The sequence below is a fragment of the Panthera leo genome, chromosome B2 (genome assembly GCF_018350215.1).
Source record: "Panthera leo isolate Ple1 chromosome B2, P.leo_Ple1_pat1.1, whole genome shotgun sequence".
NCBI classification, from domain to species: domain Eukaryota; kingdom Metazoa; phylum Chordata; class Mammalia; order Carnivora; family Felidae; genus Panthera; species Panthera leo.
The window spans coordinates 41,313,456-41,338,827 of NC_056683.1; the positions used below are offsets into that span (position 1 = coordinate 41,313,456).

Consider the following 25,372-nt stretch of genomic DNA (forward strand, 5'->3'; position numbering starts at 1 on the left):
GGCGCCAAGGAGCTCAAGAGAGTATATGGGTTGGGAACAGTTGGGTGTATGTCCGCGACCCTCTTATTTACTTCCCGGAGGTCTTGTACCGGTCGGTAGTCATTTGTGTGAGGCTTTTTGACCGGCAGTAAGGGGGTGTTCCAGGCAGACTGGCAAGGAACTAGTACCCCTAGGCTTCGTAGTCTCCGGATGTGTGGCTGGATCCCCTTCCGGGCCTCCTGTGACATGGGGTATTGTTTGATCCTTACCGGACTCTCTCCTGGCTTGAGCTCTACCAGGACTGGGGTCCTATGAGCGGCTAGTCCCATCCCCCCCCCAGTCTCTGCCCAAACCGAGGGGAATTCTTGTAGCCATCTGTCTATATTATCCTCTCTCGGGAGCGCCTCCTGGTGGAGGAGGTATTCATCCTCCAGTTTCATGGTCAGTACCTGGATGGGGTGGCCCTTGCCATCGGTGACCTGAGGCCCCCCTTGTCTGAAAGTTATCTGAGCTCCAATCTTGGTCAGTAAGTCCCGTCCTAACAGCGGGTAGGGGCATTCTGGTATTACCATAAAGGAGTGGGATACCCGGCCCGTTCCCAAATCTACTGTTCTTCGGGTAGTCCATGAATACTGGCTCATACCAGTTGCCCCTTGTACCCAGGACTTCTTGCTGGCTAGTTTTCCTTGTGGGGTGCGGAGGACCGAATGTTGTGCTCCGGTGTCGACAAGGAAGTCAACAGGGGTCCCCTCCACTTTAAGAGTTACCCTGGGTTCGGGGAGAGGGTCCGAACCCCGACTCCCCTAATCACTTAGTTCATCTAGCTCTAGGACTTTTACTCGATCAGTCTTGCTTTCTTTCCCGCCGGCCCTTTTCAGACAATCTCGGGCCCAATGCCCTATCTCCTTGCAGTATGCGCACTGATCCTTCTGCAGCCTCTGCTTCCCCCCTTGGTGGTTCTTTTACCTTTTCTTGCGTCGTCTGCCAGCTGCCAGAGACGGCGGTCTCGTTCCTCAGGGGAGTCAGCAGTGGTAGCTAGTAGTATTCTCGCCAGGTCTCGAGTCTGCTTACTGCTGGCAGCCGCCATGGCGCGAGCCTGCTTGTCCTCAGGAAGCTCCCGGTTATTATATACCTTTTTGGCTACCACCAGTAAGTCCTGCAGACTTTTTTCTCCTAGTCTATCTATTTTCTGTAATTTTCTCCTAATGTCTATGGCCGATTGGTTTACAAAGGCCATGATAACAGCTGCCTTGCTTTCCGGAGCCTCTGGATTCATGGGGGTATAGGTACGGAATGCCTCCATGATCCGTTCTAAAAAGGCAGCCGGAGATTCATCTTTTCCCTGTTGTATATTTCCTACCTTGGCCAAATTGGTTGGCTTTCTAGCAGCCATTCGGAGACCCCCCATTAGAGTCTGGCGGTAGACCCGGAGCCTCTCCTTACCTTCTGCCGTGTTGAAATCCCACTGGGGCCGAGTTAAGGGGAAGGAGGCATCTATCTGAGCCTGGTTGGTGGTGGGATTCCCGTCTGTGCCCGGAACTAGTTTTCGGGCCTCGTTGACGATTCTTTCTCTTTCTTCAGTCGTGAACAGGACCTGCAAAAGCTGCTGGCAATCGTCCCACGTGGGCTGATGGGTAAAAAGAACAGAGTCTAATAAATCAATAAGCCCTGCCGGTTTCTCGGAAAACTTAGGATTCTGAGCTTTCCAATTGTAGAGGTCACTAGTGGCGAAAGGCCAATAGTGATAGGGCTGGTTCCCCTCCGCGTCTGGGGGTCCGGTGGCTCGCAGGGGCAGAATAGTGGAGTCGGCGGCGGAGGCGGATTGCTCCCTCTGAGCCCTTTGTCTGGTGAAGGGCGGGCTTCCCACTGGAGCGTTTCCGCCTCCTGCTCTCGGAACAGCGTCTGCCTCCCCCGGAGGGGGAGGATGGTGTTCTTCCAGCATCCTAGAGGGGTTATACGAGGGAGGAAAAATTAATTCTTCTTCAGTACCCCCCTGTAAGACAGGGTAGAGGGGTGCTGAAGGCTGGATAAGACTTTTCTTCTTCTTTGTCCCCTGCAAAACAAGAATGGGTTTTGGCTCCGGAGGGAGCGGGGCTAGGAAGGGTTTAAGCCAAGAGGGTGGGTCTTCCACAAGGTCCTGCCAAGTGATAATGTAAGGGAGCTGATCAAGATGGCCCGTCTTAGGCTGAGAGATGATACTCCTGACTCGGTGGATGGTAGGGAGGTCGAAGGTCCCCTCTGGTGGCCATCCGACATTGAAAGTTGGCCACTCGCTAGAACAAAAAAACTGCCACCGACCCTTTCGGACTTCCACACTGAGGTTGTTAGCTCTTCCCCTCACATCCTTAAAGTGATCAATCATAATACTTAGAGGAGTAGTCTGAGTCTGTCCCATAACGTCCGTCCAGTAAGTCCACAGAACAAAACAGAGAAACACAAAAACAGACAAACAGAGGGCCCCTAGAAAATCTTCCAACTCCATGGAAGCAAAACTGAAAGCTAGCTTAGACATTTGAGGGGATTCCACGTCCCTCCAAAACCGATGAGGGGATTCCACGTCCCTCCAAAGACGACGGCCTCACGCCGACCAGCGGGAGCGACCTGCCTCGTCTCAGACCTTTGAGGGGATTCCACGTCCCTCCAGAAGGGAGAATCCGAACGTCTTCCGAAACTCCCGGCCCGTGGTCCTCCAGTGCGTCCACTTAGACCGCGTCGGGCACTACCAGAACTCCAGAAGTGAGCTCACACAGAAAAGACAGAACAAACAGACAGACACTAACCGTGGCCAGTCAGGCTCTCCGGGTCGGGGGTCCCTCAGGGGTCTTGGGGATCCCGGACGAGCCCCCAAATGTTATGCCCAGAATTCGTGATCCCCAAAGACCACCAGGGAGCCGAGTCCGATGCAAAAGCAAAAGAACCTTTATTCGAGCTAGCTCGAGCTCAATCCCCTACCCGCACCGACGCAGCGGTGAGATACCAGGGAGAGAGAGCGAGTTTCAAAAGCACAAAGGTTTTATAGGGGTCTAGGGGCAGTTGGTGAGGTAATGGCTGTGGCCTCAGCCGATTGGCTGGGGAAGGGTCGTGGCCTCAGCCGATTGGTTGGGGAAGGGTCGGAGTCCTGTTACGCAGGTCGCTGGGCGTGTTTTGATCAGAAAGTTTGAACGGGTGAGCGGGAGGTTACTCAAGGGGAGGAGGCGCAGTCTGAGGTTTCTGTGAATTTCCCGGAAAAGGGGTCATGTCGGGGACATAGTCACTCAAGGTGGAGAACACAGAACAAGATGGAGTCGGCCGGCGTAGGCCCGCCCTTTCACTTTCACTTTCATAGTGATTTCCCCCTCCCTATCTAACTCTCCCTCTGGCACCCACTGATGTATTTGGTATATCTTCTTAAATTTGTATGTCTTTATAAATTACACAGTGTTGCTTTATGTGTGTGCTTTTAAAATTTGTGCTCTTTAATTAAAAGATAGTATTATCTTATAGATTTCATTCTTACTTTACTAATTTTTTAATTTTAATTCCAGTATCATTAACATATAGTGTAGATTCCATTCCTTTTCTTAATTTTCCTTTAGTGGTGATTTTATAGGTCTTTCCATGTAGTTGTATTTATGTGTAATTGATTGCTTTTAATTACAGCATAATCCATGGTATGGATCTATGGTAGTTACAGACAATTCTCCTAGCTATTAATTCATTTGTTACTTCTAATTTTTTTTAATATTTATTTGATAAATGTCCTCATTCATCCTCTTTTGGACCTATGCAGAGGTTTTTCTGAAAATGTCACGAGTGGACTGCTAGGCCATAAGGCATACACATACATTGTTTCACTAAATACTGCCAAATCATTCCCCAGAATGGCTATCAATGGTTACCCCATGCCTGTAGTACACAAGAATTCCTGTTGCCCTCATATTCTTGCCAGCAGCTGGTATTTTTGAATGGTTAAAAGTACTCACCAATATGATGGCTATAATAAAGTAGTATTTCATAAGGAGCTCCTGGCTGGCTCAGTTGGAAGAGCATGTGATGTGACGATTGATCTCGGGGTTGTGAGTTCAAGCCCCACATTGGGTGTAGAGATTACTAAAAATAAATAAATAAACTTAAAAAAAAAAGCCTTTAAACAGCAAAGTGGTTCAACAAAGTGTAGCATAAACAAAGTTAATGGATGACAGATTTGGGATAAGTAGAAAAGTAAAAATATGAAATTTTATTTCATGTTTTCAGTTTGTTTAAATTTATATTTCTCTATTTACTAGTTGAGGTTGAGCATTTCTTCCTATATTGCTAGTTTATACCTTTGTGAATTGCTTATTTATAATCTTTACCCAATTTATCATTGGATTTCCTGCCTTTTTTTTTGCAAGAGTTCCTCATATATTGCAGTTATTAGTGTCTTGTCTATTTTTGACACTGCAAATATCTTCTCCCAAATCTGTCATCCATGAACTTTGTTTATGCTGTACTTTGTTGAACACGATTCTTTTAGTCCATCATTTTTTTCACCTTATCTTTTGTGCATTTTGAATCTTGTTTTAGATATCCATTTCTACTAGAAGTTCACAGAGGTCTTTTCTACACTTCTGTTTGCCTTGTAATTTTTTTTAGGTCTTTTGGCCATATGGAGTTCAACCTTTTTATTTGATTTTATAAAAATCTTATTTATATTATTTAAATTTTTTTTTTTTTTTTTTTTTTTTTTTTTTTTTTTTGAGAGAGAGCACAAGTGAATGAGGGGCAGAGAGAGAGAAAGAATCCCACGAGGTGCAGAGAGAGAGGGAGAGAGAGTGTGGAGCCCAGAGTGGGGCTCAAGCTCACCTGGAGCAGGACTCAAATTCACCCGAAGCGGGGCTCAAGCTCACCTGATGTGGGGCTTGAACTCCTGAACTGTGAGATCATGTCCTGAGCTGAAGTCAGACGCTTAATCGACTGAGCCACCACCCCAGGTGCCCCTATTTTTTATTATTATAATAATTTCCCGACAATTACTTATTAAATAATCCATTCTTTCTCCACTTCCCATGTAGAAGTTGGTCAGTTTCTGTAGTATCCCATTTGTCTCTCTGCTCCTGCTCCAGAAACACATTGTTGTGTTTTTTTTGTTTTTTTTTTTGTTTTTTTTTTTTTACTCTTTGTAGTATGTTCTATTTGATAAGGATGTCCCTCTGCTTTTGCTTTCCAAAATTGTCTTACCTATACATGTACCTTTGTTATTCACTGTGCATTTTAGAATACAATAGTTGAATTCCTCAAAAAATCTTGATAGGATTACATTGAATTTATATATTTAGAGAGAATAGTTATGTTAATGTTAACTTTTGCCATCCATAAACATATCACTGATTTTTTTAGGTCTTCAATTGTGTCCCTTTTAATTATTTTTTTTTAAGTTAAAATTATTTATTTTATCTGTTATAATATTTTTACTTCCAGTATAATATTTATACTGGATCTGGAATCCAGTATATTTTCTTTTTTTTTTCTCATCTACACTTTTAATTGATGTAATACACATCAAGTGCACAAATTGTAAGTGCACCTTGGCTAATTTTCACAAAGTAAACCCCCATTTGTAAGTAGCATCCAAATCAAAACCAAAACCAGAATCCTAAAAGGCACACCTGCCTACACTTCCAGACACTATCCATTCCTCTCCCCTTCCTACAGTAACCATTGTCCTTATTTCTATTTAGCTTATTTTTGAACTTTATAAAATTGAAATCATGCAATATATACCTGAGTCTGGCCTCATTTGGTCAACATTGTGAGATTCATCCGTTCTGTTGTATGTAGTTGAGTTTGTTTACTTTCATTGCTGTGTAGTATTGAATTACATGAGTATATCACAAATTATCCATTCTATAATTGATGGATATTTGGGTTGTTTCCATTTGGGGGCTACTAAGAATAGTGATGGTATGAATATTCTTGTAAATGTCTTTTGGTGAACAAATGTATGATTTCTGTTGGGTATAGGACTAGAAGTGTTTAATTGTAGGATTTACCTAAAATCAGCTTTAGTTTGCTTATAGTCAGCTTTAGTAGGTACTTACTGCCAAACAGTTACCCAAAATGGTTGTACCAATTTATTTACTTATTTTTTAAGTTTATTTGTTTGAGGGGCACCTGGGTGGTTTGGTTGCTTAAGCATCCAACTTTGGCTCAGGTCATGATCTCACAGTTCGTGGGTTCGAGCCCCATATCGGGCTCTGTGCCAGCAGCTCAGAACCTGGGGCCTCCTTCAGATTCTGTCTCCCTCTCTCTGTGCCTGTCCTCCACTCGTGCTCTGTCTCTGTCTCTCAAAAAAATGAGTAAATGTTAAAGTTTATTTGTTTGAGAGTGGGGGATGGGCAGAGAGAGAGAGAGAGAGAGAGAGAGAGAGAGAGAATCTCAAGCAGGCTCCACGCTGCCAGCACAGAGCCGAATGCAGGGCTCAAGCCCACAAACCCTGAGATCATGACCTGAGCTGAAACCAAGAGTCAGACGCTCAACCAACTGAGCCACCCAGGTGTCCCTGGTTGTACCAATTTATAATCTCACTAGTAGCATATATGAAAATTCCAGTTGTTTCACATGCTTTTCAGCACATGCTTTTTTTTTTTTTTCTCTTTTGCATTTTAGCCATTTTGATGGGTGTGTAGTGATATCAGTGGTTTTAGTTTGTATGTCCCTGGTCTTAATTGGTCTTAATGAAGTTGACCACCTTTAAATGTATTGACCATTTAGATATCTTCTTTCATTAAGTACCTCTTTAAATCATTTGCTCATTTTTTTTGTTGGATTGTCTTATCTCCATCTATAGGACTTCTTTATATAATCTGAAATGAATCCTTTATTAAATATATTGCATATTTAATTGCATATATTATGATGTATTATTATATTGCATATAAATATATTGCAAATACCTTCTGGTCAGTGACTTGTTTTTCACTCTATCACTGGTGGCTTTTGATGAAACAGAAAGGTTCTTGATTTTAATTTGGTCCATGTGTTTTTTTTTGTTCTTTATGGACAATATTTTTTATGTCCTGTTTAAGAAATACTTACCTACCTCAAGGTTATGAAGCAATTCTGTTGTCTTTTCTAGAAGCTTTACTCTGCTTTTCATTTATAATCCATTGTGTGTGTGAGAGAGATAGGGATCAAATTCCTTTTATTATGTGAGTATCCAATTATATCTTTATTAAAGCTTTATGTTTTTTATAAAGGTCTTGTGCATTCATTTGTTATGTTCATAAATGCTTTAATTTTTTATTGCTATTGTTTTACTTTTTTCTTTATTTTATACTTGGTTGATGTGTAGGGGAGTGATAAGTGATTTTTGTTTTTTTAAATTCAGCTTCATTTACCTATCTGACAAAAACTTTTGATATATAGGCATATGTCAGAGATATTTTGTGTTTGGTTACAGACCATCCACAATAAAGCAAGTATCTCAGTAAATTGAGTCAAATTAATTTTTTGGTTTCTTAGTGCATAGGGAAGTTTTGTTTACTATACTGTAATCTATTGAGTGTACAATACCATTAGATCTTTAAGAAGCACATACCTTAATTTTAAAAAGCTTTATTGCTAAGAAATGCTAACCATCTGAGCTTTCAGGAAGTTACAATCACTGATTCCAGATCACCATAACAAATAAAACAATAATGAAAAAGTTTGAGATAATTGTGAGAATTACCAAAAAGTGATATAGAGACACAAAGTGAGCAAATGCTGTTTGGAAAATGGTGCCAATAGATTTACTTGACAGGGTTGATACAAGTACTCAGTTTTTTAAAAAATGCAGTGTCTATAAAGCACATTGAAGCAAGATACAATAAAACAAGGTATGCCTGTAATCTGCATGAAAATGCTTTTGATAAGTAAAATGTATTCAATGGTTAAAAATACTTTCTTAAATAAAATAAAATTAAGGCAGGGCACCTGAGTTGCTCAGTTAGTTGAGTGTCCAACTTCTGCTGAGGTCATGATCTCATGGTTCAAGGGTTCTGGCCCCACGAAGGGCTTTTCCGCTGACAGCATGGAGCCTGCTTCGGATTCTCTGTCTTCCTCTCTCTGCTTCTCCCCTGCTTGCACACACGCATGCACACACATGCACACACTCGCTCTCTCAAAAATAAACATTTAAAAAGATGCTCTTAAATTAAAAAATAAAATTAAGGCAATGAAAATTTGCTTTTGTGGTAATATTGGATTGTAATATTTCTAGATACCAGATCTAAGAGGATCTGGGTCTTAATTTTTTTTTTTTTTTTTTTTTTTTTTTTTTTTTTTTTGAGAGAGAGTGCAAGCGGGAAAGTTGCAGAGAGAGAGAGAGGGAGAGAGAGAAACCCAAGCAGACTCCACACAGTCAGTGCACAGAGCCTGACATGGGGCTCAAATTTATGAAACCATCAGGTCATAACCTGAGCTGAAGTTGGACACTTAACCAACTGAGCCACCGAGGCACCCCTGGGTCTTAAATGTTTTAAATCAGATATTATGAAACTTGAATTCAGCTGGATCTTACAGAACAAAACAATTGGCATTTAGAGGCTTTTTGAACAGGGTATCTACAGTTTTTCCTAGACATTTTCTAATACTTTTCATAATAGCTCTCTTCAAAACAGTGGGTCTCCCCTTCATTTGTAACATGAACATTGGTACTTTTACAACTATTATTTTGTAACATTATTCTTGTAAGTGCTCTTTCAGTAAAACATTTTGAATGCTGGCCATTAACCAAAAGGAAACTGTCTGGATACCATATTATAGCAAATTAGCTTCTGCGGGGGAGGGGGGGGAGGACATTAAGGCAGTCTGTGATTACTTGTGGAAACAATACAGATTTTCCCAGAAAAAGGTCCAAGAGAGTTTAGCTTACTTCTGGTTAAAGTGGTGAATTTCCCACGGGTTCCATGTTTTAAAATGAGACATAAGATGTAAAGTTTCCTTTTGCTGTTGAACAGTTGTAGGATATGCCTTTAATATGTTGTATTGAAGGGCAGTAGTAGAACTGCTTGTTCTACTAGGGAAGCTTGTGAGAAAGACCATTAAGGAATTATAGCAGAGTTTATAAGCTGGAGGCTGCAAATCCTTCAGTTCTTTCAGGGCAATACATGGACAATAAAAATTGTGCCACTTAAAGGAGGCAGAGTTATGGTACATAAACATTCGATGAAATATGTCCTGATTTTCTTTATTATTTTGGGACCCGAGTCAGAAATTTAACAGTCATAATAAGGAAGGTTTTTCTTTGGTCTTAACTTTGTGTACCACATCTTGCTGTGTGTCTAATGCTTTAAAACACTTGGAATTGGTTTATAATGGTTTAAGTCATTAAGTCTTTAAGGGTTTTTTGAGGGCTGTATCCCCTTTTGAAAATTTTTTGAAAGCTTGTTGACCCTTGCATGCCTCAGAAAAATGCATATCTACACATAAGACAATTGTGTGTGCAGTTTTCAGGAGATTCACAGACCCTCTGAAACCCGCATACCTCAGAATAAGACGTGTTATTACACATTATATTGGTATTTTTGGCTGCAACTCATTGTTAAAGAGCTCTCCGACTGAAGATGATGGTGTATACCTTCACTGGTGGAAAATGTTTACTTCAACTCAAATGGACATGTTCCTCTTTCTTCTATACCCATCTTTCTTATCTATGTACATTTTTGTTAAAAATGCCAATGTTTATTTCTATATGTCTTATGTATCTGTTGCCTTAGTGTGTCCAGTTTAAATATTTAGTTTCCAGATGGAGTGATACCATTTTTTTTATTTATAGTGCTCAGAACAGTATAATGTCTAGTAAATGGTTTATATTTCATATTGTATTCCTGAGTCTTCATATGATGTGTGCAACCAAAAAACTGGTAACAGAAATTAGCTTATCTAAGTGCATATAATCTTCCAGAAATTGTTTTTCATGGATGTGGCATATTTCAAACCTAGGAAAAGAAGCCAGGCGTTTGTGATATTTTGATAACTGAAGTTTCTGTTCAACTCTCCCATCCTGCCCCTTAATTCAAAGCTAGCAGTCCTGCTCAGCCATACTGTGTTTGCAACTTTGTATTTTCTGTTTCTGAAATAGTTACATGCATGGAAAGTTTAAGGGGTAGGATTACTTAAAGATAATACTCAAAAACTGCCAGAGTGAAAACTTTCCCTTCAGGGCCATTTTGGAACTAGTTTGTATTAGCTAAGGAATGCCTTAGTTTTCTCCTTTGGTCTTAATATATTTCATTTAAAGCATATATTGAACATCTTTTGAATGCCCAGGACATGAAGCAGTTGGGTAATAGTACAAGAAATCATAAACCTTGGTGTGCCTGGGTGGCTCGGTTGAGCATCCAACTCTTGATTTTGGCTCAGGTCATCATCCCAGGGTCGTGGGAGTGAGCCCTGTAACAGCTCCATGCTGAGCGTGGAGCCTGCTTAAGATTCTCTCTCTTTCTCGCTCTCTCGCTCTCGCTCTTTCTCACTCTCTCTCTCTCTCTCTCTCTCTGCCCCTCTCCCTTACTTGCATACACTCTCTAAAATAAAAATAAATTTAAAAAATTATAAACCCTTTTTAATGATGAGAGTTGCAGGGGTTGGTGGGACCCCCTGCTGGCTTTGAAGAAGTAAGCTGCCATGTTGTGAGAGGGCCTTTGGAGAAGGCCCTCATGGCTAGGCTCTGATATTGGCCCACTGCTGACAGCCAGAAAGAAAATGGAAACCAAATTCTACCAACAACCAGAGGGAGCTTGGAAGACACCAATCAGCTCATAGCACAGAGGAGGGCATACTTAGTATCAGTACAGGAACTTCTCTTTTGTAGTTTTGGTTTCTGGAGTTGTGGAGTCTAGGTAGAGGTTTATCAGTTTAACCCCAAGTTTTGGCACAAGTCATCAGTGCTCAGTCTTCTGTTCATCATTGCACTGGAGGTACAAGATGGTGTAATCAGAACAGAAGAGGGAATAAAAGCTAATTCAGATGTGAAGGAAGAGGTAAACTTTGTTTGCAGGTGTCATGACCGTGTTTGTAGAAAATCCTAAGGGATCTACACCCCGCCCTAAAAAAATACAGTAAGTGAGATTAGCAAGGTTGCAGGTGACAAAGTCAGTATGCAAAAATCAATAGCAATTCTATACACTAAAATTTTAGATGGGAATTTGAAATTTAAAAGCAATGTTATTTGCAATAGCATTACAATTACGAAATTATTAGAAATACATATGTGAAGGGACGCCTGAGTGGCTCATTTAGTTAAACGTCTGACTTCAGCTCAGGTCATGATCTCACGGTTCGTGAGTTTGAGCCCTGTGTCAGGCTGGAACAGCCTGGAGCCTGCTTCAGATTCTGTGTCTCCCTCTCTCTGCTCTTCCACCTCTCATGCACTCTCTCTCAAAAATAAATACTTAAAAAAAAAAAAAAAAAAAAATATATATATATATATATATATGTATATGAATATGTACTGTGAGATGTGTATATATATATATATATATATATATATATATAATATATATGTACACACATATATGTATATACATATATATGAAAAACTAGTTCAGTGAAAACTACAAAACATTCCTGAGAAAGTAAAAAAGATGAAATCAATGGAGAGACATACCATGCTCATGGATCAAAAGACTAAATAGTAGAGCTTGAGTCTCCCCAGATTGACCTAGAGATTCATTGTTTTCCCTTCTAGAATCTCAGCAGGATTTTGTAGAAATTGACAAACTGATTTGAAAATCTGTATGAAAATGCAAAGGATGTGGGGATAGCCAAACAACTTTGAAAAAGAACTAAGTTGGAAGACTTAAACACTACCTGGTTTTAAAAATTATTAGGGGCACCTGGGTGGCTCAGTCGGTTAAGCATCCAACTCTTGATTTTGGCTCATGATCTCACAGTTCATGGGACTGAGCCCTGGGTCAGGCTGTGCACTGACAGCACGGAGCCTGCTTGGGATTCTTGCTCTCTGCCCCTTCCCCACTTGTGTTTTTTTTTTTCTTTTTCTCTCTCTCTCAAAATAAATAAACTTAAAAAATATTTAATTATAACCTTATAGTAACTAGGGCAGTGTAGTATTGGTGTAAGAGGAGACAGATCAATGGTACAGAACAGGAAGTGTGCAAACAGATCCCTACAGTTTTGGTCAGTTGGTTTCCACAAAGCTACCCAGATAATTCAATAGGAAAGGAAAGTCTTTCAGTTCTAGTGGGCATTTTATACCAAAAACTGCCTGAATCTTTTCCCCCTAGTCCACTTTAGTGTATCAGAGAAAAACTAAAGTTGTATAGATTTTTACCAACTAGAGAAGGAAACAAATGCTGCTTATCTTCTGTCGCCCTGTTCAACTGACATGGAGGTAGAGTGACAGGATTGTAACATTACTTAATCTGGGAGAGCAATAATGAAATCTAAAGCAGAGAAAATTTAGCTCTACTAGTTGAGAAATGAGTCCAGAAAATCTCACAATTTCAATAAATTCATATTTTTTGTTTCCCAAACAATAATAGGCGGTTTATTTATTTTTAATGTTTATTTTTGAGAGAGAGAGAGAGAGAAAGTTCATATAAGCAGGAGAGAGGCAGAGAGAGGGAGACAGAGGATCTGAAGTGAGCCCCATGCTGACAACAGAGAGCCCGATCGGGACTCGAATCCACCAACTGTGAGATCATGACCTGGGTAGAAGTCAGACCCTCAACTGACTGAGCCACCCAGGTGCCCCTATAATAAGTGGTTTTATTTTTTATTTTTAAAATTTTTAATGTTTATTTTTGAGAGAGACAGAATGTGAGCCAAGGAGGGGCAGAAAGAGAGGGAGACACAGAATTGGAAGCAGATTCCAGGCTCTGAGCTGTCAGCACAGAGCCCGACATGGGGCTTGAGTTCACAAATTGTGGGATCATAACCTGAGCCAAAGTCGGATGCTTAACCGACGGAGCCGCCCAGGCACCCCTATAATAGGTGGTTTTAAAAGAAGGATTAGATTTGGGGCACCTAGGTGGCTCCATCAGTTAAGCCTCCAACTTTAGCTCAGGTCATGATTTCATGGTTCATGGGTTTGAACCCTGCATGGGGCTCTGTGCTGACAGCTCAGAGCCTGGAGCCTGCTTTGGATTCTGTGTCTCCCTCTCTCTCTGCCCCTCCCTGGCTCGTTGCTCTGTCTCTCTCTCTCTCAAAAATGAATAAAACATTAAAATTTAATTCTTAAAGGATTAAAGATTATATATATGTACGCATCTATATGTGTACATATATATACATATATATGTATATAAAACCTCACAATCCTATGAGGTACAGTACTATGTTCATATCATAGACAACAAAACTGGATCTTAGAAAATTATAGAACTTGCTCAACGTCCCATAGTAAGTTCAAAAGCCAATATTTGAACACTGCCTGACTGCAAAATATTCTTTTAACAATTATGCTATATGTGTTACAGATAAGAGCTAAAACACTTTAGGGGTGCCTGGGTGGTACAGTTGCTTGAGCATCTGACTTTGATCCAGGCCATGATCTCATGGTTCATGGGTTCAAGCCCCCATCAGGCTTTGCGCTGACAGCGCGGAGCCCACTTCGGATTCTCTGTCTCCCCCCTCTCTGCCCCTCCCCCGTCTCAAAAAAAAATAAGCATTTTTTAAAAGTTCTAAAGGACGTTAGTGGGGCACCCCAAAGTTAGCTAGAATAGCTGGAAAAGACCACATGATACATGAGACTTGAATAAGCCCTCAAGTATAGATAAGATTTATTTAAGCAAAGGGGAGAACAGAGTTAAGAAGTGAGAACAGGGAAATAGAATAAACATTGGATATTCAGGAAATTGTAAGGATATAATAAATTTGGGATTAGTGGAAGATGAATTGAAAAGGCCAGATGGTCTTCAATGCCAGTTTTTAGAGTTGGTACTTTATTCTGTAGGTATGAGAGAGCTCACAGTTTTCAACAGGGGATAAGATGGATAACATTGGTATTTGAGAACATTTCATTCATGGGTATTGTGTAAAATGCATTTAGGGAGAGGGTGGTTTAGGAGTTAAGGTGGTCTGGGCAAGAATGAAGAAAACCTGAATAAAATAGGGTGGGTGGATATGCGAAATGTTTTAAAGTGGGTTTTGTTGACTAAATGGGGAATGAAAGCAAAAGGAAGCCAATAGTATTTAACCTTCAAACCTTTAATAGAAATAGGGAGTTTTTGGGGCGCCTGGGTGGCTCAGTCGGTTAAGCATCTAACTTCAGCTTGGGTCATGATCTTGAGGTTCATGAGTTCGAGCCCCACGTCAGGCTCTGTGCTGGCAGCTCAGAGCCTGGAGCCTGCTTCGGATCCTGTGTCTTCCTCTCTCTCTGTCCCTCCCCTACTCACTCTCTGTCTCTCTCCAAAATAAATAAACGTTAACAAAATTAAAAATATGGTTATTTAAAAAAGGGAGTTGTTTGGGAAAGGGAATCTTGAGAAGGAAGATATAATAAAGGTTGATTTTAGTTATTTTTAGAAAATTTAGTGAACTATAGTTTGAAACTATAATGAAAAGTTCAAGAAGAGTTATTCTGTAGGGGGGTGGAGATAAGAATTAGAGTTTAGGAGTTTGGGGATAGAGATTAGGATTTGCATGTACTCAGCATAAGCAAATTGAAACATAAGCCTGTAGCAGTTCACCAAAAGAAAAAAGCATATATACAGAGAGGAGGAGGAGGAGAATGTTGCTCAGTATCTACCAGGGTGTTAGAGGAAGAAGACAAGCCTGCAAAGGAGAGAAGCAGCAGTTATCAAGAGTTGGAAAATACTTCCTTCTATGTGCTCATCTTCCTCCTCTATATACATGAACCTTCACTATACCTCCCCATAGTTATTTGAGTGTATTTTCTTGCCTTGTTCATACCTCATTACGCTCTACTTTTTATAATATTTTATTTATTTTTAAGAGAGAAAGAGTGCAAATGGGGGAGGGGAAAAGAGAGAGAGAGAGACAGAGGATCCGAAGTGGGCTCTGTGCTAACAGCACAGAGCCCAGTGTGGGGCCTCAACTCATGAACCATGAGACCATGATGTGAGTCGAAGTCGAATGCTTAAATGACTGAGCCACCCAGGCACCCCTCATTACTGTCTCTTTAAAGCAGCATTCCTAGGGCACCCGGGTGGCTCTTTTGGTTAAGGGTCCAACTTGGTTTTGGCTTAGGTCATGATCTCATCGTTTGTGGGATGGAGCCCTGTGTCAGGCTCTGTGCTGACAGCACGGAGCCTGCTTGGATTCTCTCTCTCTCTCTCTCTCTCTCTCTCCCTCTCTCTCTCTCTCTCTCTTTCTGCCCCTCCCCCACTTACTCTCAAAATAAACTTTTTAAAAAAATGAAATATTTAGGAGTGCCTGGGTGACTTGGTTAAGTATCCAACTTTGGTTAAGGTCATGATCTCGCGATTTGTGGGTTTGAGCCCCATGTGGGGCTCTGTGCTGACAGCACGAAGCCTGGAGCCTGCTTCAGATTCTGTGTCTCCCTCTCTCTCTGCCCCTCCCCCAGTCATGCTCTGTCTCTCAAAAATGATAAACATTTAAAACAATTTTTTAAATAAGTAAATAAATAAACCAGCATGTCTGCATTTTCTATATACCTACCTCCCTTGCTATATATAATCATTTTTTAGGCTTTTCTCAAAACTGACTAGTTCAAAATTGGATAGTAAGATATTTTCAAGGCCCTGAGTCCAAAGCTATATCTAATTTCAATAGCTTATCAGAAGAATAAAACTAGTGTTTCTGATTGGATTTTAGCTACTCATCAGGAGAACCAGTCCCCAAAAATATATAAATACATTTATTTTAAAGTGTGAGTTAATTCTGAATATTTTCTAATTAAATAACAGGATTCTCGGGGGTGTGCAAGGGAAAGTTGGAGGAAGAAAATTCCAGAAAACCAGAGAGAGAAAACAGATGTACTTTTAAATCAATGATCATGAAAGACAATATGAATATACAATATGTGTTGCATATTAGAACTATAAGGTTCAGCCTATGCTGAAGCTAAGGCTGCTGGAATTGATAGGAAGGAGAAATTGATCTCTTAAGTACTGAGAAATCTTGTAAATGACTGCCATTTTGTGTGTGTGTGTGTGTGAAAATGTACATTCTTAAAGTACCCTGAAATTGAAGCATTTTTCTATTAGATAACACAAATAAAATCCTGACTCTAAAAAAAAATGTCTAAATACAACCTTTCAATTTTTCAGAGGAGATGCGAAAACAAGGCTTGTTTCAATGGCTTGATTCTCTTCAGACTGGTAACACCACCTCTCCGGACCTGCAGCTCACTGTTGGAGCAGTGATTGTGGAGGAAATGAGAGCAGCCATAGAGAGGGAGACGGGCTTTCAGTGTTCAGCTGGAATTTCACACAATAAGGTGAAGGCTAATTATAGGTTTCAAGGCGAAACATAGATATCTGCAGTTAAATACAGCAAGGATGGATATGACTGGGACATTTAAATCATTACATGTACACTTTGAAATGGGCTTCTATTTAAAATTCATTTTGAGGACCAAATAAATGCGTTAGCAATTCCTTAACAAGGGAAATGTCATTAAACATGCGCTTTCCTAAGAAGCAGGCTGAAAAGTTTGCAGAAAATGCTTATACAGTTGTATCCAAAAGATTTCCTTAATGACTGAACTGTCTGTGGAAAGGAGGAGGTTAGTCTTTGAATTTTATATGTGAACTATTTCTTTTCACTTGCTGAATATCCCTGAATTATCTCATTTCCTTTGTGGAATTGCCTGAGTATTTTCTGCTTTTGCCTATTTCCTCCTTTCTAATGAGAGCAATAAGAGAGATGGAATAGTAAAATTTTATTAGTTTGGACCCCTATTTTGATTTAGAGAATAGACAATTGTCAATAATATACGGGCAGAATAACTGGTTTTCTTTTTAAAGTGCTGTGAGGGTCTGGAATCTTTGTCCCCTTCTGACAAGGCTCAATAATTGGGCAGTGGCTGATTATCCCTGGTTACTACCTTTTCCCCCTTCCTCCAAGAAGAGGAAAGTTGCCAAACTATCCCACAGAGTTTTAGAGGTTTCTTCTGGTTGAGTGAAGGGAGGGGAAACAAAAGTCCCATTGTAGTAATTTGAACAAGACTAAATGTTGCCTAGTAGAAGTTCTAGAGAATCTCTCCAGTGAATTTAAAGGATGATTTTATACTTTTCCTACCAATTATAATTTGTGAACTGATACCACTGAAGCACCTTATTCTTTCAAAAGAGTTCTCAAGGACCTAAGGTTTGGGTTTTTTTGTTTTGTTTTTTTCCCCCCCATTTTGAAGCCTTGTTTCTAGTAGAAGATGTTTGCTATTGGAGGATGATTTTGAGATCTCTATCACAGATACTTGAATTATGGTAATCTGTGTTAAATCTAGGACTCAAAATGGATTAACCATTAATCAAGAAATGTAAATCAGGGGCACATGGGTGGCTCAGTCGGTTAAGCGTCCGACTTCGGCTCAGGTCATGATCTCATGGTTTGTGGGTTTGAGCCCTGCATCTGGCTCTGTGCTACAGCTTGGAGCCTGGAGCCTGCTTCGGATTCTCTGTCTCCCTCTCCCTCTGCCCCTCGCCCACTTGTGCTCTGTCTCTGTCTCTCTCTGTCTCTCTCTCTCTCAAAAATAAATAAACATTAAAAAAAAACTTTTTTTAAAAGAAATGTAGATCAATGTGGTAGGGTAAAACAGGTTTGTTTCAGCATTTTCATATGCACATGCCTAGAAATGCACCTTATGTAAGTGTCCTCTGCAGCTTCTCTGGGCTTTTTCCCCTCTTGAAGTGGGAGAACCTTAAGGAATTGATGGGAATGGAAAAAAAAAAAAAAAAAAAACGACCAAAGAGAAACCGAGAATAGATGTGGAAAGAACAATGAGGATGATGATAGTGGGTCATAGTTTCCACTGAGGATGTTGTGGGACACCAAGGTTTAGAGATGTCTTGAGTTTCTGGTTTTGTTTTTAATGTGGAAACCATTAGTAACAGCCCTTAAGCTGTGCCTGTGTTTTTATGTGTATGTTAATATTCACCAGCTCTCTGTGTGGGTGAAGTTGACAGTCACGAAGTTTTTATGCTTTCCATGCTCCAGGTCCTGGCAAAACTGGCCTGTGGACTTAACAAGCCCAACCGCCAGACCCTGGTCTCACATGGGTCAGTCCCACAGCTCTTCAGTCAAATGCCTATCTACAAAATGTAAGTATTCAGGGAGTACCTTCAGTGTCACTCATATACTTGTGAAAGCACTCTGTTTTCTCCTGTCCCTTATGAGAGATTGGAGCAAGAAAATGTAGGTAACCAGGAAGGTAGAAGAGAGAGCACACAAAATTTTGAAAAACACAGACTTTTTTCCTAATGAGGCTTCAATTCTGGATTATCTATGGAAGTTACTTGATCCTGAATTTTAAAAAATGAACTGATTTTTAGCTGTGTCTTTAATTTCCTTCTAGCCTTTTTGTTCAAGTCTGTTACTAAATAACAAAACCAATAGGAATTTTACTTCTTTTTTTTCTTCTAATATCATCCCGAGGTGTTCAGGGCTACCAAACTGCTCCCAAAGTAGGTATGAGAGAAATATCCAAATAAACGAATAACTAGGCTGTGCATACCAATTGTGTGTCCTTGATAAGGGCTTACACTATTGTTGAAGGGACAGGATGAAGGGACAAGACAGTTCAAAGGAACAGTGAAGGTGCTATTAAGACTGTACATGAATATTTGCTAAATGAGTTATACAGGTAGTTATCAGAGTTCAGAGAAGAGAAATCTGAGAAACATTTATGAAAACTGCATGAGATTTTGCCAGATGATAACTGAAGAGCAATTCTGATTTTGATAATGTTTTGAACAGAAAGGGGGGAAAGTATAAGGTATTTGTGGTGAGCTGGGACATAAACCAGGTTAACTGGACCATGTTGGAGAAGATAAGTGATAGAAATAGGACTGAAAAGGTAGGTTGAAGACATATTATAGGAAGCTTTACAGGCAAAGCTTAAGAATTTTTATTATATTCTTAAATATAAAAGGTTTTAGTCATGAAAAAGATTTGTCTTGGGGTTGGAATTTTAATCCCTAAATGGGACAGTAGATCCTGTAAAATTGAAAAATTTTTACACAGTTGACTTTGATAACTAATCAATGACTTTAACCTTTTGTTTATGCTATTGTTAATCTTCCCAGGTCCTAACTCCCAGAGTATTTGAATCATCTAGTCTTATACTAGGAAATTAATAGTTTACAGGAGCAGTACGTGCTCTCATTGTCCCTGAACCCTGTGGAGAGCTACTTACAGAAGCAAAATTTCTTATGTCTGCTGATAACCAGATATTTATGATGTGACCTATAAATTCTTTGTCTTGTTAGCCGTAATCTTGGAGGAAAGCTAGGGGCCTCTGTCATTGAAATCCTGGGGGTGGAATACATGGGTGAACTGACCCAGTTCACTGAATCCCAGCTCCAGAGTCATTTTGGGGAGAAGAATGGGTAAGTGATTCCTAATGTTTTTCAATCATGACCTGTATGGAGATGCTAAAGTCAAACACAGACAAAAGCATCCAGTAAAATTTAGACCTATCTTTAACATTTGTTCCTCGAGATAATTTCTTTGGTTCTTTTGCTTTGAAATGTTAGGTCACTGTGGCCTGTCATTCTAGAGTAGTTTTTCATTTACCTAAGTAGGTTGATAGGCTTGGATATTTAGAGCATTTTCGTGTGCTGAAATGCTGGTAATTCCTTTAAAACCTTTTTTTAAATGTTTATCTTGAGGTGTGGGAGGAGGGGCAGAGAGAGAAGGAGACAGAGGATCCAAGGCAGGCTCTGCACTGACAGCAGCGAGCCCAATGTGGGGCTCAAACCCATGAACTGGAAGATCACGGCCTAAGCGGAAGTCAGACGCTTAACCACCTGAGCCACCCAGGCACCCCTCCCTTAAAATCTTTGTATTTAGACTTATACCAAAAAACTTGGGGATATGAATCAGTGGCTTGCTCAGCACTTTTCCAAAATTACAAATGATGAGTTGGCTTTAAAAAGCACAACCAGTATCCCTCTCCTTGGCAATATATTCCACTAGCATTCATTGGGAAGGGCAGGGATTCTGTCAGAGGTGAAGTATACTTAATTCTGGACAAATTTTTCCATTTCTATGAAGGAGACAAAAAGGTAGTGCAATGTAGGTATTTTATTTTAACAAGAATTATCATTTGCTTTCACCTTAAACTTTTTTTTCCTGCTTTTATTAGATCTTGGCTATATGCCATGTGTCGTGGGATTGAACATGATCCAGTTAGACCCAGAAAAATACCTAAAACCGTTGGCTGCGGCAAGAACTTCCCAGGAAAGACAGCTCTGGCTACTCGGGAACAGGTAGGCAAGCATTCTTGAGAGAACATTGCCTCTTTTGAGGGGGTTAGTCGGTAGGTTTGGGTAACTGCAGAACGTTTAGTAAGTTAGACGGGGCCATTCTGTTGTAAAGTATGAAGTTCTTTTTTTGTGTTGAAAATGGACTAAACTTATTATTTTTTCCATGATTTATTTTTTCTATCCAAAAAGAAATAAGATGAAACTGACTGAAATTTGAAATGGAATTAATCATTTTTTTGGTAGATGATAACTTGGAAGGCCTGGGATATTATGCCTCAAGCTTGTGTGTTGTTTTTTTTCTTAGAGCTGGAACATGCCTGAAGTTCACCTGACGGCATTCCAGCAGGAAAAGAAAATGAGAATCTTGAGCTAAGGCAGGTCAGAGTACTGAAGATTTCTATGATCTGGTGATCTCTTGGTTATAGGGGAGACATTATTGCACACTTACATTTGTGGGAGAATTGAACAAATCCTCCATCTTGTACTATAATAAACCTAGAATTTTTAAATGAAAGATTAAAGTCTCAACACTTTTTTAGGTACAGTGGTGGCTTTTGCAATTAGCCCAGGAACTAGAGGAGAGACTAACCAAGGACCGAAATGATGTAAGACTTTTTTTCTTTATTCTTGGGGTGAGTTTGGGGATTTAAATACCAGTTGTTGTGTATCTTAAGGAGTAGAAACAAAGATACAAAAAGATACCAGACTAGGAAGTTTTAAGAAATCTTTTGGGGCTCCTGTGTGGCTCAGTTGGGTGAGCGTCCGCCTTCAGCTCAGGTCATGATCTCACAGTTTGTGAGTTTGAGCCCTGCATCAGGCTCTGTGCTGACAGCTCAGAGCCTGGAGCCTGCTTCAGATTCTGTGTCTCCCTCTCTCTCTCTCTGCCCTGCTCCTGCTCTGTCTCTCTCTCTCAAAAATAAAAAAAAATTTAAAAAAATCTTTTTCTTTCATAAAATTCAGCATAGGATCTGAGTATCCCATCTCCCTTGTTGCCATTTGCCTCTACTCTTTTGTATATTCTTTATTTAACCCCTCCTACAATCCTGAATATACAGTGGATCTTCATCAGAGTACAAAGCCATTAAATAAGACACTCAGGGATTAGACTGTAAATTATTGGAACTTGCAGTCCATGTGACAAAGTAGTGCTGGCAGTTTTAGAGACAGCGCATGAAGTCAAAGACTTGACATCTGATTAGTTTCTTTATCCCCTCCTTTAAATAAAATAGCTTTATTGATATTTTACATACCATAAAATTCACCCATTTACAGTACACAGCTCAGTGGTTTTAGGATATTCCAGAATTGTTCAGCTATTCCACAATCAATTTGAGAACATGTCATCACCCAGAAAAGAGATCTATACCCATTAGCAGTTACTTAGCCCTAGGAAACTGCTGTTGTGCTTTATCTTCATACACTTCTTTGGGACATCTTATATAAGTGGAAGAATGCAGTATGTGGCCTTTTGACTTGCTTGAAATCTTTTGGTTAACATATTTTCAAGGTTCACTCATACTGTAACATGAATGTTTATGAATGAACAATATTCTATTATATGGATATATTTTGTTTATCCATTCATCAGTGAGTGAATATTTGAGTTGTTCCTACTTCTTGGCTGTTATGAACAATGTTGCTATGAACATGCATGTATAGATTTTTGGGTAGACATGTTTCATTTCTCTTGGGTAAATGCCTAGGATTAGAATTGCTGGTTCACATGGTAACTATGTTTAGCATTTTGAGGAGCTATCAGACTTACACTCCTAGCAGTGTAAAATTAATTTTACTATCTTTGTTACTGTCTTTTTATTTTAGCCATACTAGTGGGTGTGAAGTGGTATCTCACTGTGGTTTTCAGGTGCTTATTGGCCATTTTCTTATCTTCTTTGGAGAAATTTATCAAGATCCTTTGCCCATTTTCGAAGTGGTTGTCTCTTCATTATTGAGTTTTAAAAATTCTCTATCTATGTATATATTATATATATATTCTCTCTCTATATATATTATACTCTATGTAAGTCCCTTGTCAGATATTTATTTTGCAAATATTTTCTCCCATTCTGTGGGTTTTTTCACTTTGCTGATGGTATTGTTCGATGTGTTCTCTCATGTTTCAGCATCTAGGGGTCCTACAGGTCAACTGTATACTGTCAGAAATCATCCCAAACTACCCGTTTGCCCCTTGTGGTGGTGAATGTTTGTTCTTGGGTGGGCAATCCCAGTTGTGTTATGGGCCAATTTGCCTTTGCCCACTAGGTGTCGCTCCGTTCTCATTTCTCTTTATAAGCCTTCATGCAACACAGTGGGGACCCCTGAAAATCTCTTTAAGCTTAAAAGGATTTTATGTCAAAAGTAATTCTGGACATAGAAGATCCTTGTTACTTCACTGTTTAAAGTATTCTAGTGGTTTCCCTTCATACTTAAGTCATATGTAGACTTAATTTTGTATTTTTATTTTGTCATGACCAAAATGATTTGGTCCCTGGCTACTTCTCTGGCCTTATCTCCTGTCCTGTCCCCCTTCCTTCTCTGCTGTAGCCTCTACCCCACTGGCAGCCTTCCCTTTTATTTAACACACCAAACTCCCACGTTAGCAGTTTTGTTCTTGCCATTCCTTCAGCCTGGAGAATCTTTCCTCATATATTCTTAAAATTTCCTCTCTTGCTTTATTCAAGTCTCAAAGGTCACCTTCTTCAAGAGGCCTTCCCAACTACCCTATCACATCAGCAGCTTTCGTCACTCTCTTCCTTACTCTGCTTTTTCTCATAGAAATACAGGGGCATTGGGTGGCTCAGTCGTTGGGTGGCTCAGCATCCAACTCTTGGTTTCGGCTCAGGTCACGATCTCAACAGTTCGTGAGTTCAAGCCCCACGGTGGGCTCTGTGCTGACGGTGCAGAGGCTGCTTGGGATTCTCGCTCTCTCCCCCTCTGTCTCTGCCCCTCTCCCGCTTGTACTCACTCTGTCTCTCTCTCAAAATAAATAAACTTAAAAAAAAAAAAAAAAGAAAATAGAAATTTCTTATTTCTATTACATGCCTCCTTGTTTATTTTCTGCAGTTCCTATTACAAGACAAGACCCATGAGGGCCTGAACTTTATTTTGTTCTCTCCTATGTCTCTTTGGTGTAGCTGATACATGGTTTTAGTCAATTGCCTATTTCTATTCTCTGAAGATAAATTCTTATGAACTGTATTTACAAAACGTACAAAAATACAAAATACATTTTTACCCAACAAAATATTTGCTGCTGTTGGCTTGTTTGCCTTAGGGGTATTTCTTCTCACCACCATCTCCTGATTCTGGAGGATCCCTATGTAGACTTTTCACCTTCTTTTTTTTTTAAAAAAATTTTTTTTTTCAACGTTTTTTATTTTAGTTTTGGGACAGAGAGAGACAGAGCATGAACGGGGGAGGGGCAGAGAGAGAGGGAGACACAGAATCGGAAACAGGCTCCAGGCTCCGAGCCATCAGCCCAGAGCCTGACGCGGGGCTCGAACTCACGGACCGCGAGATCGTGACCTGGCTGAAGTCGGACGCTTAACCGACTGCGCCACCCAGGCACCCCGACTTTTCACCTTCTTATATTTCTGCCCCTTGACCTTTATTTCTTAGTTTGCCTTGCATCAATAGTGTTCATTTGGATGTCTAGACTTCACTGAAAATTGGGTCAATGATCTTGCTTTCTAGAGGCAAGCTCACTACACTGTATCTTCTATAGACAGGGTATAAGGAGGAGGTGCTAATGGAAACTTCTGTGCTTAAGTATAAGAGCATCACCAGCAGATTAAATAATAGACCTACTACTCAATCTTGACATCCTAGCTTGGATCTTCCTCTCAGACAATTACTTAAATGAATCCTCCCCTCAGTCACAAAATAGAATAAGTATTTGTTATAATCTTCCTGCATAGACAGCACAAAAAAACATTCAGGGAAAGAGTTCCCATTTTCATTTATTCTGTCCTGTTCCCATCACCTGTCAAAATATCCTAGATATTCTAATATTTCATCCTTCAATTCTGTCTGCTCCAATTACTTCTTGCACTAAGAAACAAGCATAAAATATTAAAAATTAAACATGACTATTTCCAAACCATTTCGTCACCCTGGTTCTTTTAATTTCCTCTAAACAATTCAATATATAGAACCCAGATGCTCACAGTAACTTTCTGGTCTCAATCCTTTTATACCCACAGAATGACAGGGTGGCCACACAGTTGGCTGTGAGCATTCGTGTACAAGGAGACAGACGTCTCAGCAGCCTACGCCGCTGCTGTGCCCTTACCCACTACGATGCTCACAAGATGAGCCGTGACGCATTTGCTGTCATCAGGAACTGTAACACTTCAGGCATCCAAACTTGCTGGTGAGTTTAATTCCAGCTTGTCTTCTCAGAAGACACTTGTACCCTGTCTTTCTCTAAAATTAGTGGGTATATAGCTTTCCAGCTGGGGTAGGTTCTTGGTGACTCTGGCTAGTGGGACCTATCACAGAGAGGAATGGAAGAAAACAGCACACCAGAAAAAAGGCAGCTTGCCTACAGCTTCTTTGCCTGCCTTTGGTGCATTTCAGTTCAGGGGTGGGTTCCAGAGGGAGAATAATCCAGTACTATCCCCGCCTTTGCTGCAGTCAGGAGGAACAAGCAATGGCACGTGGGAGTATAGAAACTCAAGTTTCAAGGATCTTGAACTTGGGAATTTCAGCACTTAATTGTTCTATCTTAAAAACATCTTCCTTGACAATGCAAGCGACCTATGTTCATTGATAATCTCAATCTAACATCCCAACTCAGTTACAAGCTCCTCTGGTATAAAACCAAATGTCGTATTACATTTCACTTCATTTGGTCATGAAAAATAACCAAATATATGATTGGAACATGTTCATTTATTGTTCAGATATTAATGATTTTCAGTATTGGGATCCTCTATTTATATAACATAGCCTATTACATTGAGAAAAGTATTCCTAATTCACAACGGAAATATAATTTTGTGGGAAACATAAATTGGTTG

At 40.1% G+C, this 25,372-nt stretch overlaps 1 protein-coding gene across 3 annotated transcripts in view; it reads left to right on the forward strand.

Annotated features, from left to right (window-relative positions):
* Positions 1–25,372, forward strand: part of POLH (DNA polymerase eta) — a 45,728-nt gene that overhangs the window by 17,749 nt on the left and 2,607 nt on the right. For all 3 annotated transcript variants that reach the window (XM_042938878.1, XM_042938879.1, XM_042938880.1), the window contains 6 exons: positions 16,194–16,363; positions 18,082–18,185; positions 19,353–19,472; positions 20,231–20,354; positions 20,891–20,956; positions 24,554–24,723. In XM_042938878.1, coding sequence (XP_042794812.1) covers positions 16,194–16,363; positions 18,082–18,185; positions 19,353–19,472; positions 20,231–20,354; positions 20,891–20,956; positions 24,554–24,723 — 754 coding nt within the window. The remainder of the gene's footprint in view (positions 1–16,193; positions 16,364–18,081; positions 18,186–19,352; positions 19,473–20,230; positions 20,355–20,890; positions 20,957–24,553; positions 24,724–25,372) is intronic.